At 36.8% G+C, this 20088-nt stretch overlaps 1 protein-coding gene across 1 annotated transcript in view; it reads right to left on the bottom strand.

Moving 5' to 3' along the window:
* Tmem47 (transmembrane protein 47) overlaps positions 1-19697 on the bottom strand; it is a 26439-nt gene extending 6742 nt beyond the window's left edge. The window contains exons 1-2 of the mRNA XM_028773542.1: positions 19297-19697; positions 6209-6349 (exon numbers count right to left, since the gene is read on the bottom strand). Coding sequence (XP_028629375.1) covers positions 6209-6349; positions 19297-19522 — 367 coding nt within the window. The 5' untranslated portion in view covers positions 19523-19697. The remainder of the gene's footprint in view (positions 1-6208; positions 6350-19296) is intronic.
* Between the last annotated feature and the right edge of the window lie 391 nt (positions 19698-20088).

Raw genomic sequence — 20088 nt, 5'->3', positions numbered from 1 at the left:
AACGTTTGCAGCACAAGACAATGACATCATGCTGTATTTGTATCTTACCACTAATCAATAAAATACAATATAAAAATAGTGGGCATTGTCTGTGGTATTCTGTGCCCTTCATCAGATACAGCATTGGGAAAGTTACAGAGCATTTCAGAATTTTAAATACTGGAATTTACTTTCTTATTTTTTTCAAGATGCAATGGAAATTATGATTATGAAATTGCATGGCTAGAAATATAAGAGGAACTTAAAGCTACTAATCTCTGTGTGCATTTAGCTTTGTTTTATCCACTTTCTTGGATTTAAGAAAAGTAAACGTGATGCATACGCCAGATTGGTCTTGAAGTTATATCAATCCTCCGGCCTCAGCAGAGGATGATCTTAAACTTCTGATTCTCAAACCTCTCACTCCCAAGTGCTTGGACTTCTGACACGAAACTCATTTTTCAGCTCTACTTTTATTCAGGTGTTTGTCAATTAAAACATTCAACATTTCTTCTAAGAGAATGTTTTTTAACATTTTAAGAACCATTTCTTGGGTATTTCCTGTGGTGAAGTTGAGGTATTTGTTTCTGTTATAGAACCTGCCAATGCCCCATCCATAACGTTTTATCCTTTGCACTCTATCACATATAAAATAGATTTCTGGTTGCTAACACTTGCGTATCTTTGCCTCTAGTAACTCAAGTTATTTTTCTCACCTGTAAAATGATGACAAGTTCTGGTAAATTAATGCTGAAGTCCACTAAGCACAACCAACAGCCTCTACCAGTTCTTCATAAAAACTGATGTTTAAATATTCTAGCTTTCCATTCTTTCCAATGAGAGAACTCAAAGTGTGTGCTTTGTACCAGTTTCTAAACTTGTTCTAATAAGGAATAAAATCTCGCTGTTTCTGGCTCAAAAACAATGAGTTGGAAAATCCTCTCTCTTCTGGCTGTGCTGTGAAGCTGTTTTTACTTTGTAGGTTTCTTAACTGTAGTTCATCTTTTACCTCTGCAATGGGATTGTTTACCCTTGAGTTCATTGTCTTAGGGATTGCTTTTGTGCAAAGCAAGTCGACAAGAGAAAACACTACATTCCTACTTCAGAAGTGGAATCCTTATGCTTGTATGCAAGAACAATTAAATAGACAAAAGGACAGAGCCCAAGAGATCAGTACTTGTCCATGTACCATCATAGACAGTAGGAGGTAAGGGGGAAAAAGATTCAGGTGGAAAATAAAGGTTGGAATGGTAAATACACTACTAAGAAAAGAATGTCATCTTGATTCTTGGAAAGGGGAAAGGAAAGAATCACATAATTAAATTAGAAATTATTAATTAAAAATAAAACAGAAGACCACATTTAGGAACTAAAATGTGTCATTTGAGAAACAACTGTGGACTCAACTAAAGCAATATTCATGTTGCAAACAAACGAGGGGCAGACTCTGGAGATAACTGAAAGGCAGCAGGCCTTCCAGCTGGCTTCCTATGTATAGAATATAAAGGAAATTGTAATTTGGATAATAAAACCATTTTTCCTATAAAAGGAATGTTGAACTATCAATTAATTAAAAGTAGTACTGCTATGAAATTAATTAGTGTAAAATACACTAATCAAAGTATAGTAGGATACTACTAAACATGTGTGAGTAGAACATCCTTTCAGTTTGTAATCTAAGCTAGACTAATTTTCAGCCAAATTGAGATTCAAAATGACTGTCCATATTCTCAGTATCTTTTAAGACGATGACAAGGGTAGAAAACACAAGCTTCTAATCAGGGACTAGAGAAAACTCAGAAATGAAAATTAGCTGCAAGATCATGGGGGAAAGAGCTATCACTCAATATGATCACTTACAGGAAGGAGGCTTCCTCCAGATATGACAAAAAGGGAGCATCTTCATTACTATAATGAATTAGTGTGATACCACTAAAATCTAAAATATAAAACATTGAATATTTTCTATAATTTGTACTCAAAATCCATGAAGGACAAAAGGAAACACTCATTCTAATTATCAGTGGAGTAAAAAAGCAGACAATGAAGAACCACGAAGGAGACAATCTTTTTGATTTCACTAAGTCATTAGTGAGGGAAATTGAATGGCAGGTAACAGAATTTCAACAAATCTATCACTGTCAGCTATCCAAAAAGGATAAGAAGCTTCTATTGTCAGCTATAGTTCTGTCAGTTCAGTTGCTTTGTACAAGTCAGTTTGTGGTCTTTATAACATCACAAGTGTCTGACTTCCTAAAGGAGTATTGTTCCTGTGAGACAGAACAACTGGATTTTCAGGACACACTCTAATGGAGAGATAAAAGACTGCAGTAAAGAATTTAGAAAGTAAAAAAGGGGGTTGTAGGACAGCCAGAAGAGGAAAATTTTTAGTTTGAAAACTAAATGTAAAGCCGATTCTTCTCTGCTTTGTTTTGTTTGTTTTGTTTTATTTTGTTATTTTCAATGTGACAGGTACCCTTTAAGATGATTCGGGAATCTTCATCTTTCATATAACATAGATATCCTGAATAGAAATCCTGGCTCTTCATACAAGGGCTGGACCTAGGCCCCCCACATATATGTAGCAAATGTGCAGGTTGATCTTCATGTGAGTCCTAAACAACTGGAGAGTTGTGCTATCTGTTCCCCAATTGGGATGCCTTGTCTGACATCAATGAGAGAGATTGTACCTAACCCTGTAGAGACTTGATGTACCAGAAGGGGGTGATCCACAGGGGGAGAGGTACTTTCCCCTTCTCAGAGGAGAAAAGGGAAAGAGGTAAGGAGCTTTGTAAGCAAAGGGGGGGCTGATAGGAATATAAAGTGAATAAATAAATTAATGGAAAAAGAAAAAGAAACCCTGGCTCTCCAACATAGTAGTTGAATAACTGGGGATAGGGGGAGCTTAATTAACCTCTCAAAACCTAATTCTTTGTTGTATCAGAAATAGAATATGCTTAAGTGTAGCACATGGCCAGTGTTCAGTTAATTATTACTATCAACAGTATTATTAGAGATAATACCTGAATCTAAGTGTAGACTTCTTGGAAGGATAAGAAAGCGTTGGCAAATGGAGCAATGGTTTAAATGAGCTGTGATAATGGCTACATTTAGCTCTGTTAGCAGCTGCTCAAGTTAATTACAAGTCCACCATGAAGTAAAGACTTCCAGGAAGAAAGATGATAAAATTCTTCAAAATTTGTTTGGCTGTTTTTAGAACATTTCAAAACAAACAAACAAAAACCAACTCTTTTTGGGTCAGGTGAAACCTGTTTCTTTCTGAGCCTCAATGGAAAAAAAAAAGACTTTATATCACATGAATCTCTCACAAGACTATACACTAAATATAGTCATCTATTAGCAGTCATTCAAAGACTATTTCTTGGGTATCCATGAGTACCAACCAGCACAGAAGGCTGTTTCTGGGTAGAATATTTTCCAAGTGGAAGTGGTATGCCTGTTTTGAATACAGGTACTGTTTGTCTCAGCAGAAGCAAAGAAACATTTCTTTTGATAGATTTCATTTCTCTACATGAATAGAGACAAATACTGCTTGGTAGTATAAGGCTTGATGATATTTCGAGAAGTAAACATTTCGTTAAGAGACGTAATTAAAATATTCACAAATGCCAATATAAATAAAAATGAAATGCTCTCAGATAAGCAATTGAAGAATGACTGAAATAAATTACAAGTGAGGTAAGCCAATTACTTCAGTACATTTACTTTCAATTATGTAGATTTTCCAAGTTTTTCAATCTTAAATCCAGACAAACAATTGATTACTATGTGCAATGAACATGCTTTCCAAAAAAAAAAACAAAAATCAATCAAATATAATGATTTATTGGCTTTTTGTGCAATTTATAATAACAAGTATGTTTAATCTTGCTTATATTAAAACTTAACATTAAACTAATGGTTATTTCAAAACAAGTTTTCTATAATCAGTTCCAAAAGAAAGAGAAGACAATTAAATCTGAAGACATGTACATTTTTAAAGTGTAGCAGTCAGTATAATGCCCATTTTAGGCTTCAGTGCATGGAGTGACACTATATGCATCTTGCTACAGGGTGTCCTCTCATGATTTTAACATTTACTAATAAGTAATACCTAGAGCTAAATCAAAAATTTTATTCCAGCCAAACCTCCTAACTTTATGTTGTTAAATTCCACCATATTTTGTTAAAACCAGGACTCATTTTTACAAATGTTTCTATACTCGGCAAAATGCATATTTCAAGCATAAAAACGGAAACAAACTCCTAGTTAGGATCTACAAATTTCTGGATGGCACCAGCAATGAACATCTTTACAGTTTTCACTAGGTACGAGGCAGTGAGTAAACTGCTAAATGGAATAGTCATTGGGGTTTCACAGGAACGTTGAATATTTAAATCACTGGAGTATTTCTATGTCCTCCTACAATAAGAAATATCTACTATTCTAAAAATGGCTGATAACAATTCCACTTTTAAAGCCACATTAACATAATGTGCTATGAGGTACATTTTATCAAAAAGATTTCTACTTGTTATCTCATTGTTCTGTTCTTAAGTCCTACCTTCAAAGACAAACTTATACCTAATTAAAATACTTACATTGTTCCATTCTAGTAAGACAAGAAATGACCCAATGGTAAATCAATCAACCAAGAAATAAGCTAGCAAATAGTGACACATCTCAAGAGTGTTTTTTATTTGTTACTATATCATTCCCAATTGAGGCTCTCATTACATGTGCAACAATAATACTGTAGTATTACAAACATTTCAAAATATATTATGTAGTCATGCTTTTGTTTTCTGTTAAAATAAGTTTTGCAGTTATACTACGACCAGTTTTAGAGCTGTCCTAATAAAATGTTTAGTCGATAATAGACATCCCAGAAATAGTTGAATGGGTATATGAGGAAGTCAGTAATGAATGAACCACTTGTTTAAGATTCACTATCCTCTATTCTAGTCCCAGGTCTGCCAGTGACTACTTGATTTTGAGCAGGGCATTTAAGTAACTGAATTAGACATATTTCTAAATTGCTGTTCAGCCCTTTGTATTTTCCCTGTCATGATGCCTAAGTCGTCTTTGTTATCAAACGCACATGAACAGCAGGGGGCAGTAGAACACTTTGGGTTTTGTAGTTTTGCCTCATCCTATCCTTTAAACCCTGAGACATTTGATCTATTCCAATTTTAAACAGCCTTTAAAACTCCATCTAACAGCCTAGATGGTTCTGTCAGTGTCTTCATTATTGACAAGTCACAGGGGCTTATTTTGCAGACTTCAAATCAGATATGACTGACAGGGAAAATTGAAGATACCACAAGAATATTTAGTTAAGAGTCAAAATGAATAATATATTCAAGGATATTCTTATAAATGAAAATTACAACTCACATCAGATAATGAACTAGGCTTGTAACAGTCCACAAGCTCCTCCCCCTTTTAAACACAGCCGTTGGTCTTTTGTTTACATTGTTTGATATTTCGATTTAAAATATGCTTCACAGAATAATGGTTGTTAAAGTAATAGACATCCAGCTGTCCTCATACAATTAACTTCTTTGACGGTTCACATTAACTGTCATGATTTTTTCCATACAGGAGTGCTTATTTTCCAAAACACATATGCCTTTAAGAGTATATATTTAAGAAAAAATTTCCTCTCTTGTTTTATGTCAGAATTAAAAAAAAAAAAAAGCTACTGTAAGCTACTGCTAGCTATTGCTCTAAGATCACAAAGAAGGCTAGGGGTTGAGATCGAGAAGAACTGATGCTTTAAAAAGTATAAAATAAAAAGATGTGATAAATACGTCTGCTACAATCTCTAAAGGAATAGCCCAGCAGCCCTGTGAAGGTATTTTTTTGGATTTGATGTCTTTGTCTTTGTTTTTGCAAGACTGGGAATTGAACATAGATTCCATGCCCTGTCCTAGAGCTTCAAGTCATGCTATATAAGCACTCTACTATTAAGTTGTATTTACAGCCCACGAGGTTTTATTTATTCATGCTTTAGTAAGAAGTTTAGAAATTGACAGTGTTCTGTGAAATGCTTAACATGCTGAAAACCACTACTCTGATAAACCTTCAGCCAAATTACCTTAAAATATAACAAATGCCTTTCAATTTTTATGTAAGAAGCAAACACATACTGATGCATGAGGAGGGAGAATGGTAGAAAGGTTCATGAATCTTTAATGCTGTTTTGAACGTAATGAATATATTTACCTGCTGCAAAAAGCATAACAGCAACAGGTCTGTAGAAGCGCCTTCGAGATCCCACACAGATTGAAATCAAACCCACCAGGAATGCAATGAGAATGATGGCAGCGCCGCCCAGGAGTAAAGCCAGAGTAGCAATCTGCCAATCTGAAAAGAAAAAAAGAAAAGCATGGTTTTTTAAACACGAAGCCTCCAAAGAATCAACAGAACTCTGCTCAGCACCTTTCACCTTGAAGCACCTCTGGATGTGATTTCTCTGCATGTTAAGCATCCTTTGTGGTTTGAAATGTTTTTTGACAAAAATTAATATTAAAGTCCTTGTTAAGAAATGGTTCCTTGCTAAACTCAGCACAGTTTTTAGGACAGAGTTTTGCCATAATTCTTACATGGGATCTTCAAATGTTAAATCGAGTGTCCGTCTTTATGACCTACTTTTTTTCAATATTGAGATTAAAAAATTTATTTACTTATAAAGTTAATAAATTTTAAGTATAGAAGATAAGGGTAAGGATGAATTGTATATAGACACCATTCAGACATAGATTTTAGATACTTTCATCACCAAGAAACTCCCCTTTTGCCTTTTCCCAGTCAATAACTTTCTTACTAAATGAGCTAGTGACAATATCCAGTGACATGACTAATTTAGTTTGGTCTGTTCATAAATGATATGAACTAGTTTGTGTCTTTCAAGTCCCTGAAAATCATCTCATTATTATATTTCAAGAAAGACAGTTTTTTAAAATTCCTTTCCTACTTGGAAAGCCTTTCTTTACTTCATAAAACCTCCAAGATTTAATTTCTCTTCCTTTACTTCTAAAACAATTTCCCAGTTAACTCCCATCAGGAAGGTTTGTTGGTGGTTTATTTCATTTCATGTGTCTGTAGTCACCATCGCCAAAATGGTTTCTGAAGTAGGGAATTTCAGAGAGTCAGACAAACTCTAAATGATTCCTTAACTCCTTTCTTTAATCAAGAACAAATAAAGCTATACTGACCATTTAGCATGTCTGATTGAGTGGAAAAAAACTCACTGATAACAGTTTATCAATTCTTACAAAGATGTAGTCATGTTATAACAGAAAAATGATGTATTTTTCAGTCAATAAAAAGAAAGAGGAATTTATAAAGTACATATAGATTAGGAGCCATCATATAAAGGATATTATAGGGATTGACACACTACAGCATAGTAATTTGAACGAAAATCCCAGGAAGCCTCTTCTGCTCTTCAATTTAATGTATGCACAGGAAATGCAAATATATTTTTAATCAATTGCAAATGCAATGCATTTTACTCAAAGTCCATAACCCATGACACTTTGATGCTTCCCCCTGAAACTATCCTGCAAAGCTTCTCAAGTGCTGAAGTATGAGAAAGGTTTATCAGAGAAACCCTAAGCCATTCCTTTTCTATTTATTCTTGAACACCCTGTTCCACATCCTTGCCTCCAAAAAGCTCTGGAAGTTTCACTAGCTTTCAAGTAGAACCTGAACAGCCATCAGAAAAGAAATACATAAAACAGATCCCCAGATCTCAAAATATATAAGCATCAATCACAAGAAAGTAGAGAGCATTTTTAATGCGTCTATTTGTAACAAAGCCATATAACTTCAAACAAAAGTGTATCTGCCTTTCAACTAGAAGTTAAAAGGATAACTATATTATGGCATTTTTATTCTCTAACAGCAAGTAGCTTTAAATTTAAAAGCCAAAAGAATAATCCTTGTACTTGGAAGCCTGTAAATTACTCTGGAAAAGTTTATGCATTTACATTATTTGACATAATGGAAGCTTGTAAGTTGAAACTTCTGAATTAAAAAAAAAACCAGTATAATTACACCAAAGCAATAAACAGGAAACAAAGAAAAGAGTAAAATCCATCAATGCACTCACAGATCAATGAAACACCTGGCGTTTAAGCAGCTACACCATGGATAATTTTCGTTGGATGATTATTGTTATAATGATTATCACTTTAAGAATAATTTTAGCTTTCTTTGAATAAACATAAAACTAAATAGCCACCTCCTTAAAAATATCAATACAAACTTACAATGGACTATTTTTCCTGCTAAGTTCTTCCATGTACCTAAAACATGTTAAATGGCACCATTTGCACTATTTTTACTTTAACTCAAAATCAGATAAGAAAATCTTGACCAGTATCCTCTACCTCTTTAATAGCTTCAAAGACCAAAGTCACACATTTATTTGCATTTTGTAAAGACAAAGAAAAACACTCAGTAAATTTTCTGAAGAAAAAAATCAAATCAATATTTTCAGCCTTGTGGGTAATGGTCTCTGTTGTACCTGCTTAACTATGACATAGTGCGAAAATGGCCACACATAACAAGTAAATGAACAAATGCTAATAAAAACATATTACAGAGATGAGTGGTAGGCCAACTAGATAGCTCTGCAAGTAAAAGCACATGCTGCCAGGACTGAGGACTGTAGTTTCAATCCCTGAAACACATCAGGTTGAAAACATAACTACTCCACAAGCACATTGACTACAAATATGTTCATACAGACACACACGCACACACACACACACACAGAGAGAGAGAGAGAGAGAGAGAGAGAGAGAGAGAGAGAGAGAGAGAGAGAGAGAGAGCGAATAAATATAAAATCATTAAAGCAAAACGGAAAAAAAAAGTAGGTTGTTTGGCTGTTTTGCACCCTGTCCTGGACTGTGTTATATGACCGTGGTCTATTTCACTTTCAAGCGTTAAGCTCTTTTCTCCTACCCAAAGCCTAATCAAACAACTGAAATCACATAACAATGTCAATGGAATAAATTTGTATTACCAAGTGATACTCATATATAATCTGAAGAAAAAAAAACAATAAACATTCCTAATTTCACATAAGATTGAATTTTCTCAAACAATGGTACTTCCTTTCATATAGAAAGAAATGCAAAAATGCAATAGTAGACACAGGAAAACTAAGTGATTAAGAACATCTTGCAGGCCAGGAAATACAAAATGAACAGAGACATTTCTGGGTTTTCTACTAGAATGCCTGTACTAAATTTTAGTGCTGGCTTTATCGCTAATGCAGAACATCTCTCTAGACTCAAAGTCAACAAGGAAAGACAATACCATTATTGCTGTGATATTGCTGCCCTTCCCTTTGGTCTACAACCGGAGTTACAGCTCAAACAGAAAAGCTGTTTAATTTTCCAGGAGAGACTAGAAATGGGCCATGACTGTCACTGTGCTGGCCAGAAGCCATGGCTTTGAACTGGAATACCAAGACTATATTCCTGGTGGAGAGGGCCAAGTTTTTAAGTATTGTCAGAATGTCCACTGGGAAGAATTCATTCAGGCTGGTTGGTTGCCTAGGACTTAAACTTCACATTCCTGGCCAGATAATACTCAATTCACCAGCATAAACGATGGTTACGAAGGGCTACTATAATCAAGGAGGTCTAGTAGGCTTTTTAAGAATCTGTTAGGGCCTTTGGAGCTAAGAACAGGGCTTCTGCTTTCTGTACCAATAGAAGCCTCAAATCCAAAGGACAAGGCTAAGAGAGGATCTTAAAATCATGGATAATTAATATTTCCCTTTGCTCTTTCTGAGCAACACTATGATATCAAGAATTAAAAACAAAAGTAACAGGGATTTATGTATACTTAGGTCATTAAAGTAGCAGGCTGGGGTTTATAATACTTATTTATTAACCAATGTCTAAAAATTGAATTTAGCACAAATGCATGCAAAATCTGAGCAATTTTAGAGGAATACACTAAAAAGTGACCAAAATACTCATTTTTACATCAGTGGTATTTTAGTTAAAGTTTGTATGTCACAAAAAATGTGCTACTTTACAGTCAATGTCTGTAAAGCAAATTAAAATATCATAACATTTGTAATTTTCAGCCCTACTTCTTAAAAAAGAAAGTCATGTGTTTTAAGTTTTTACTATCAGTTAATCTCTATATTTATCTCCGTTTAGCTTTCCAGTTAAATCCCTCATAGAACTGTGTCAGATCAAGTATAAAAACCTGAGATCTATGTTTCTGTATTCACTTTACACATTTCTGTAAATTATGGTGTGATACTATAGTGGAGTATGTAAAAAACAGTTCTAAAGAACATCAGTGGCCTATGGCACTGAATTAAACACTGTTGTGTTTTCTTTAACATTAGGGCAGCTGAGTGAAAATCTGTACTTCTTTTCCTGAGATCTGAAAGAACAGGTGATAATCAATCTTGAAACAATTCTTAATGTTCTTAGTGTATAAAATGGGCGAGGACTCAGGTGGCCAGATAACATACAAAGTGAAATAAGGTTGCCATATTACATGTCACATTCCTAAAAATGACATAGGAATACACTGGAGACTTTGGAACTGAACTTAGGAAAGCAACAAACCAAGACAACTGTGTACTTTTCCTAACAGAAACAAAAGCAAAAGTAAACAAACAAAAATGCATACACACTAACTGAGCATTTCCTTCCACAGTAACAGGATAAAAATCAGGAAGCCCCTTGTATTGTAGTATTAAGTTCAATATTAACATGCAGTTCAGAAACTAAATTTGAGTCTTCTTTCAAAGTATTTTTACTCACAAGCATCAAACTCTCCATTGTCTATAAACACATTAGAATTCTACAGAATTGTGTTGACATATTTTTAGCAGCGTAATATGTGAGACTGGTCAGACATAGCTATAGACTTTATGAGAATTCTATAGCTTATGTTACAACTGCCCAGCTGGAGAACTGTCTTCTCACAGGAGAATTCATAGTCAAAATTCATTAATGATTTCCAGGAAAGAAAAATCTTAATGAGGATAGATATCTATTTTGTTAGCTAAGATAAGTTCTATTATATATGTCTCTGAACCTAAAATTGTTCCTTTCTCACAGATACAATAAAAAGAAGAAATGTACTTTTATTCAAGTTCTATTATTTGAGTGAACAGTATTTCTCTAAACATAATATATGCTTTAAATTAATGTATTAATAAAATATGTTGATGTAATAATAGCCTATTCACCATTTCTTAAAATTCTCATTAGAAATTGAGATATGGATTTCTACAAACTTGTAAAAATCACAAAATTTGTCTAGAACCAACCTGTATTTTTATCTTTAATCTCCATGGAGGAAATTATATTATTTAAAATGAAATCCATAACTTTAGTGAAAGTCACTCAGTAGATCAGATAATAAAAGTGTTTTTTTACTTCACTCCACATAAATTTTTCCCAAATTCTCCATAATGTACCTAAATAAATTTGAGCTCTTTCTCCTACTCTTATCAAGTATTTCTGACCTATTTTTATTTAATTGTAGGATATATTTATCACAAAACTTTTCAAATTATGTTGATGACATCTTAGAAAGATAAGTCATTATTATAAATTCCTTTCTGCCATTAGGAACTCAAAACACCAAGGTAATATATTTAAGGGAAAAATGTTCTCAGTAGCAGGTGAATTCCTCCTTTTCAATCATGACAACTTTGTTCAAATCCTTGAAGCTGTTATTTCCTAATTTTAAAAGAATAAACATCTTTTTTTTCTTTAACAAAGGGACCTCTTAGCTAGTGCACATAGTTGTATATTAGAAATCTCAGTGGAAATATAATTTAAAATCTGAGTACTGTAACATATGGTGTTTCCTCTCAAATAAAACTGTTATATACAGTGCTTAGCAAAGAGCCTTGGTATTAAAGCATGTTTTAGCACTTATAGAAAGAAAGCCAACATCATGCCAAATGACTGCTGTATCTTCCTGTGCTATATGAGGAAATATTCATTGGCATTCGATGGTGCTATTAGTTAACAAGCACTGCTACTTCTCAATAGTAACTTCTAAGGAGTATTTGTTCAAAGATTTATTAGGTCTGGTAAACTAAAGACTGTTTCCTTAACTCTTAAAAAAAAAAGAAACAAAAGATAAAAAGCAAGGCAGGCAGGCAGGCAGGAAGGAAGGAAGGAAGGAAGGAAGGAAGGAAGGAAGGGAGGGAAAGAGGGAGGGAAGGAGGGAAAGAGGAGGGGAGAGAGAGAAGGAGGGAAAGAGGAAGGGAGGGAGGGAGGGAAAGAGGAAGGGAAAGAGGGAGGGAGGGAGGGAGGGAGGGAGGGAGGGAGGGAAAGAGGGAGGGAGGGAGGGTGGGAGGGAGGGAAAGAGGGAGGGAGGGAGAGAATGGGGAGAAAGAAGAGAAGGGGAAGGGAGAGGACCCTTGTGGAACAAGCCTTTAATTCCAACACTCAAGGAAGCAGGCATATCTCTGTGTTCTAAGCCAGATTAGGCTACAGAGCAAGTTCCAATATAGTCATAGCAACAAAGAAAATCTGTCTTGAAAAAGAAGCACAGAAAATTAAAAAGACAAAACTTCAACTTAAATACCTGGGTTTATTTAAGAAAAGCTGAAAGCTGAAAACCCACAGATGGGAACAGGAATGGATAGCTTTCTAGCCACTATAAGCTTTGAAAATAATGTACAAGACACCTAATAATATTCAAAAGAAGGAAGATCTTCAAACAGACACACACATTAAATAATGCAGTAGCAAATACTGGAGAATAAAACAGGTGAGCTAATCCCTCAGACAGCTCTTTATTTCTCACTCCTCTATGGAAGAATGTCAATATTTCATAAGCTTAAATATTATCATTTGTTTCATCATCCCCTTAGTCTCCCTACCTAGCACAGAAGACTTACTGGCTAAGTGCAGACCAGGATCTACCCCTCTTCTATTCAATGAATTAATGAGGTTAATTCATAGACAGTGAGAAAATGGAGACGGTGCTAGGGATAGTCTTCCAGTTTCATTCCCAATAGACTATGGCAGTGTTTTGGTGACTATTGGTTTAGAAGTCTTAAACATAGCATTAAAAATTCTCTTGTAAAAAAATTTGAATTTTAGGTTTAGTGCCTGTTTTGAAATAAATAATATGGAATTGAGGTGATTTCATCTTCCATTTTTCCTATATCTTTTTTCAAATAAACACACAGTTTAAAGAGACTGTGTGTATGCAAAGTTTGTGGTACTATACTGAAATGACTCCTTAAATTATCCGTTGAAACTTTACAACAGTTAATAATCTAGCTGACAAACTAAAATCGTCCACATATATTTTCCTGGTTCTTTGGGAGACCACAAATGTCTTTCATTCTTGTATATATTTTCACTTCATAAGTGAGGTTTCTTTGTTGTTTATGTGACAACCATTCCAATAGAAAATAAAATCGAGGATTTACTAGTTTTTCCCCAATCCAATATAAACCTAACAGCAAAACAGTTAAAGTGCTCTTCTCTAATTTTCAAAATAGGTGACCTAACAATCTGAAGAGTGGTAGATTTATCTGCCAGTGCCCTTGACATGAAATAGTTAAACCAATTTCTAATGAGCTTGATACTTGGTTCTATGAACTCAAAGAGCAAAGACGGCTGTATCTATATGTACCTATCTAGCTATCCACCTATAATTGCCTTTATGTTCTTATGTTCATTTCATCCTACAAAAATAAATTCTAAATTGTTATAAGTGACCAATCATTGGAGCTATGTAATGGCTAAGGGTAGTATTCATCCTAGCCAGGGATTATTTATATATGGATTAGAAAAATCAAGTCCAAAAACTACATATGTAGTTTTCTTTCTTCTTCAGAGGCAGTAAAGATTTTGTAGATATATAGCTAGACTGTGTCAGATGGTATGCTTCCTGGAGAGGTGGAGTCCAACTCTCCATGTAAATCTAAGCTAGTCATGTGGCTAGGTGTAACTAATAGAATGTAATAGGAGAGCTAGAAGACTTCCCAGCTGGTTCACAGAGAAGATAGCTGAATTAAAATTCTCACTCACTAGGTCACCAGTCTAATTATCCTGAGATCTCCACGCTAAAAAGACTGCCTGTAAGTGCTCTGGAGGCAAGACAAGCCTTTCAGTCATTCCCACCAAAGTGCCAAATTCTTAAGTAAAAGGATTTAGAACAGGATCCTCCAAGAATCAATATTCCAGGCCCTGATTGTAAAAGTCATGCTCAGCTATGACCACAGATATCTGGATCAGGCACAATTTAGGATCATTATGCTCTATGTGCATTCCTGACCTTCAGAGTTGCACAATATAGCTATTTTGTACAACTAAATATTGGTCGAGTTAGATTTTTGGAATTACTGAAATGAGCAAATGGTCATCTCTTATCACAAACTGAGAGCCTGGCAAACTTATGAAAATCCATAGTATTCTCTGAAACATTACACAGTCATTAATGTGACACTGGGAGTAAGTGAGGTATCTGGCCTTTAATACTATTGAATAAAATGTAGCTTCTAAGATAATAGTTCTCTGACCATGTTCTACCAGGGGCTTTATTAAATGCTATGTAACTCAGACCAATGTTTAAGTCTGACATAAAAACAATTACTTCATTATCCAATGAAAAAGTAAAATTACTTGCACTGAAAAATAACATTTTGAGTTTGCTTTTCTAAAGATATAATATGAAAAAAAGAACAATGTTTCATGTATTTAAATTTCATGACATGCCATCTGAAGAGGTTAAGTATACTTTATATGCTGACATGATTGGTGAGTGGTAAAATTCTGGCCAGAAGGAAGCTGAAGTCCCATGTATTCTTCATAATAGTACTTTGTAATACAATTAGATTATGCTATAACTTAGCATAGTTCATACAGAAGCTTATTGTAGAGACTTATTTTGAAATACCTACAAGCACTTTCATTAATAGAAACTAGAAATATTGGCTATACCTTAGGTCTCTCTAAACTGTATAATTAATACACAAAATGAACAAAATCTTAAAATTCATTTATTTTTAACAGGAAAGATCTTTTGCTTGAGAAAGGTTTTTGTTTGCTTGTTGTGTTTTTCTTGTTTTGCAATTCCAGCATTTGTTTTAAATGCCAGTTTTCACACTCCTATCAAAACCCCTTTGTAGTCAATAGAGTCTGCAATGGGACTCCCTGGAGACTATAATCTTTCTATGAGTCTGAGCAAGAGAAGGATTCTACTTGACCAAAAATCAAAATACCCTTTAGTGAATATGAAATTCAAGATGACCTTAAAGGAAAAAAATCTCATGTACATTTTGATTTAATTTATCCTGGGTTTTCTTTGTTTTATTAATTAAGGTGCTAGCTAGTGCTGGTACTTTTCCACCCACTAGTGCATTTGTCCTAGGGATGTTCTCTTCCAAGAAACTAGAAGAGGGTATACTTGTAGTCAGTAGACAATTTGCTATTTGTAAACACATTTATCAGTGTTAACTCATCTCCTGGGAGCACCTAAACCTTCCTGGACCAAATCATATTTTGAGGTTCTCTGATGAAATTCCATTTCCAAATTAAGATGTAGTCTCAAAGTATGCAAAGATGCCATGAATCTGAACTTGAAATCACTGTATCTTAGATTTTTCCAGGAATTGCAGGTGTTCAGGCAGTTTCATTTATCTTAAATTACACCTCAGATAGCCTTACTCATAAAATCCTTTTAAAGGGAATTTTTATACTAACGTTAAAAACATGAACCACATGTAAGCATTCTTGAAAGAGCACTCTGTCAACTGAAAATAATAATATTCACCTGTTTTAGCATAGAGTGCTCTGTCATTTCAAAACTACCAATGACTCATGCTACAAATGCAGCTTATTCTTAGGAAAGTACACCAATGATGCTATTAATATTCCTTGAAAAGGGGACTATTTGATCAAGTGTTCTGTTGATAGAAAAATGGTTAAATACACCCTTGTTATATTCCCTAATCTTTCTCAGTTAAACCTGCTTATTGAGCCACCTATATGTTTCCTATTTTGCTGAATCAAAAAACAGACAGTAAAAAGCCACATGCTTCATAGGAAGTAGCTACATATTAATTGTTTTGAACAGAAATATAAAATCATCTTAGGAATGACACAACTTCTTAATGTGGAGTATAGAAAACCTTTATTCTGTATTCTCGTGAAACTGCTATAGCTGGGAAACCCTAACTGTTATATTCTAGGGGAAAAGTTATCAAACTAAACAGGAAGCAGTGGATAAAACACTATAAACACTTGGAATAGGACTGAAGACATATTAAAAAGCTTTACAAAAGTACTGGGGAAAATCATCATTAGAAAAGAATGCAATATCAGGCAGCCTTGTGATTACTGCATATTCCAAACTTCCCCCACCCTACTACAAGTGACAGCCAATTCACTCTTTTCTCATTTGTCTTCCTAGAAAACATACAAGCAAAGATAAATGCTGGTGCTATCCTCCACATCTCCAATTGAGACTCTAGTGAAAAGCATTCTGGCTGACTGACAACCAGATTACTGCTTTATACTAGAAGTGCTGACGCAACCTTCAATGTAACAGGACACAAGAGGCACGGCTCTGCTGTAGCTTAAAACCACAAAAACAGTTATCAACAGCAAACAAGGCATATTTGGTACCAAAATTCAAATGCAAGTTTAAAATAATGGCTTAGGGGAAAGTTGCAGTAGAAACTGGGCCTAAGTAGGGAATGTTGTCCTCAGAAAAAAATGAATTCCAGAAATTTTCCTTCTTGAAATAAAACCTTGCCTCTTCAAGGTAGTTTTAATTCTAAGACAAAGGTTTTTAATTAAGCCCTGAAGATCCTGGAGAATGATCTTCCGTAAAACTGTCCTTGGTGGTTTTCCCAAAGTAATTGATTTTCCAGAGAGAATGAAGTTGATCTTTAAAAATATTCAGAAAGATATTTTGCTTCTATCCCTCTGCTTCTCTGAAGGCGAACAAATAAGCTGCCTAACATTGGAACAGGCAAGTACAGCATTCCAGGGCTGATCCTACTGTCCCTCTTTGTCTTAAAACATTGGTTGATAGAAGCTCCATTTAACATCCTTAGGAGCCTATTTTTTAAGTGGGAACAGCAATTTTCTGTATTTTTGGCTCTTCCCTTCACAACTTTTCTGCTACAACAGAAAGTCAAAAACTTTCACATAACTTGTAACAAAAACACCTCTATTTGTAACCCATCTTGCTATCTTTTGGGAGGACAGAAAACTGTTTTCTCAAGCAAAATGAAGCCAAACCTGATTTAAGGAACCCAAGTTGAAGTGCATAGTGACAGAATAAGGGGTGGTGGCTGGGGGAAGGGAGGGCTTAGCTCAGAAAGTGTGCCTGCCTTTGATTTTCCCTTTGCACAGTCCTATGGACACCATATTTGCATTAAGCTTATGTCTCCTCATTTGTCCAGCTGAAATCTTTGGATTTTGTCTTACTCTTTTTTTTTTTTTTTTTTTTGGTCCAGTTAAAAATTTCTTTGTAGCTAAAATCAATGGGTATGGAGGCAATTAAGGAAAGATTACCAAACAAACTGGAGCTGCCTTCCCATCATTCCCCACATTCCAGGCCAAGAGAAAAGGATAAAAAGCAAATAGGAGCTGAAGCTGGCTTCTCCAACCTATCTGAAAAGTCTTTATGCAATCAGAGGGCTATTATTTCAGGAGACAGAGTGAAGGGGGCAAAAGATTCACGTTGCTAAGGAGATCTGTTGAAGCTGGCATTCCTACATAAATTTCCATTTCTATTGAAGGGAGAAAGAAAAGATATTTTTTCCAAAGTTTATTTGGATCCCTTGGTTACCGAAGAAAGGCATTTTGTGGGTTTATTTTATCTTCAGTTGTAAACAACTAATCCTGAAAGAATTAAAAGGCTGGAGTGTTGACCTCCTGCTGCTAACCAGTCCCCTTCCCTATGAATCAATCAACAAAGAAAGCCTTCAATAGGTATTCTGAGGTAACAGTAAAGAAAAAGCCTTTGTAAGCATAAAATTAAATTTCTGGAAGAAATTTAACCAAGTGAACTAATTTCTCTTATAACAAAAAACGTAAGACAAAGAAAAGTCGGATTTTTTTGTGGTCTTTGTGCTATTTCAACTTTATCAGAACTTGAAACATTTCCAGCAATGCTTAAAATTGTCTCAGAGAAGACATGAAACTGTCAAGAAGGGATTTAATGAGTTTCTCAGGTCAGTGTGTGAGGCTGTGTGTGAGCTTGTGGGTGCATGTGCGTTTGTGTGTGTGTGTGTGTGTGTGTGTGTTAGAGCGCGCGCGCGCGCGCGCCAGGAAAAAAAAACACCAGCAGAGCCTTTTACATTCTTTAATCTGTGCACACACGAGCAGCTGAAGAAACAGAATTCGAGTGGGAATAGTTTTCAGCAAGAAATTGTAAGTTGGCAAATTTCTACGAAGAATAAATGGGACTCTGGGAATGGGGGAAAAACAAAACAAAACAAAAAACCCTGAAGGGTCAGGAAGGGAATAAAGCCACAAAGTCCCTTTCGAGTTAGTAGCCACAATGGCTACTGCCTACTCTACCCCGTTTCCCATCCACATACAATTTTCACTGCTTGCTGAATAAAACACAACTTTCCAGGCAACTGTGAGTAACTAGCTCACGGAGAAACGAAGTGGAAGAAAGGGGAGTTTCTTACTGTGGGAGCGGAAAGAAAGGCAACTCAGAAGCAACAACGGTGTCACCAAAAAAGGAGAGGAAATTCATCAGTCTCTCCTGACTCCCGGTATCCCTTCCCAAAATTTAAAGGGGAAACACATACACCACACACACACGAAAATTCACTCAGCACTCGGGAAACACCAGGTAAAGTGAAATAGTACTGGAAGAAATGTGGGCCTAGAGGAAAACTTGGGCAAATTGCTCTTACAGGGTTGGAACAGAGAACCCGCACAGATTTGGAGCGTTTTGCCTATTTCTTTTTTAACGGGGGTGTGGAAGGCATTGCGTCTTTTACACAACCACATGGTTCTCGCCCTCAATGATAACAATTGCCCAAAATAGCATACGTGTTACTCCAAAGCAGGAGGGACCGGCAAAGGAGGAGTAGAGGGCGTAGGAGGTCTCTGGAGTCTTGCCTACCAGGACCCCTTCTGGAGAAGGGCAGATGCAAGAGAGTTCTGGGGCCCAAGGGTTAGAGAAGGGCCGAGAAGGTAGGGCAAGGAGGAAGGGAAGGGAGGAAAGTGGGGGAGGTGGCTCCCAGCGAGGCGGTGGCAGCAGAGGAGCCCTGGATGGCCACGCGGGAGCAAGGGGCGCGGCATGGGGGGTGGGGGGCTCACCGCTGCCGAGCGTGGACTCGCAATGCCAGCTATCCAGGTTGGCAGGTTTCCGGCAGGACTCCCACAGGGACAGGTAGTACTGGTGGTCCGCGGTGACCCAGGCCGGGCTCAGAACAGCTCCCAGATCCAGACACAGCGCCAAGAAGATGCACACCAGCCCGACCAGCTTGAGTGGGGTCAGCACAGACACTCGCACCTCTTCCATGCCGCTGCCAGCCGAAGCCATGCCCGGGGCGCCGCTGCCGCCCTCCCCGACGCAGGCGAGGACGCCAGGAGGGTCCGAAGAGCTCGGAGCCGGACCTCCCGAACAGAAAAGCGGCGGCACACTCCGCCGAGAACTCGTACCTCGGGGGCTCTGTTCAGCACACGGAGCGCTCAAGGAGACTCGCCTAGTTGGGGACAGCTGGCCCTAAAGAGGTCGCCTGCAGCTGCAGCGACAGCAAACGCACAGTGAGTCTTCTGCAAGCGATCTGCCCGCGCCCGCGCCCGCGCCCGCTCCTCCCTGGCGCGGCCAGCCTGGCTCCGCCCCAGCCCCGCCCCAGGCTGCGGGAGGCGGCGCCTTAGAGAGAGAAGAAGGGTCTGCGCCCGGGCGGCGGAAGGCTCTGGCTCCAGGAGATCTGGCTCCCGCCGGTCTCGCCACTAATCCCGCGGTCACTGCGCGCAGCAATTCTCTGTGGCCAGCCAGACCACGTTTGCTCCAGGGTCGCTGGCTCGCGCTGTCTCCGGGTCACGTGGCCTTTCCTTTACTAGGGAGCAAAGATTGACCATTTTTCTAGATCGCGTCCAGATGTG

The sequence above is a fragment of the Grammomys surdaster genome, unplaced genomic scaffold (genome assembly GCF_004785775.1).
Source record: "Grammomys surdaster isolate TR1022 unplaced genomic scaffold, NIH_TR_1.0 230, whole genome shotgun sequence".
Lineage (NCBI taxonomy): Eukaryota > Metazoa > Chordata > Mammalia > Rodentia > Muridae > Grammomys > Grammomys surdaster.
Note: the sequence above shows the minus strand (reverse complement) of the source record. Positions and strands in the feature narration are given on the sequence as shown.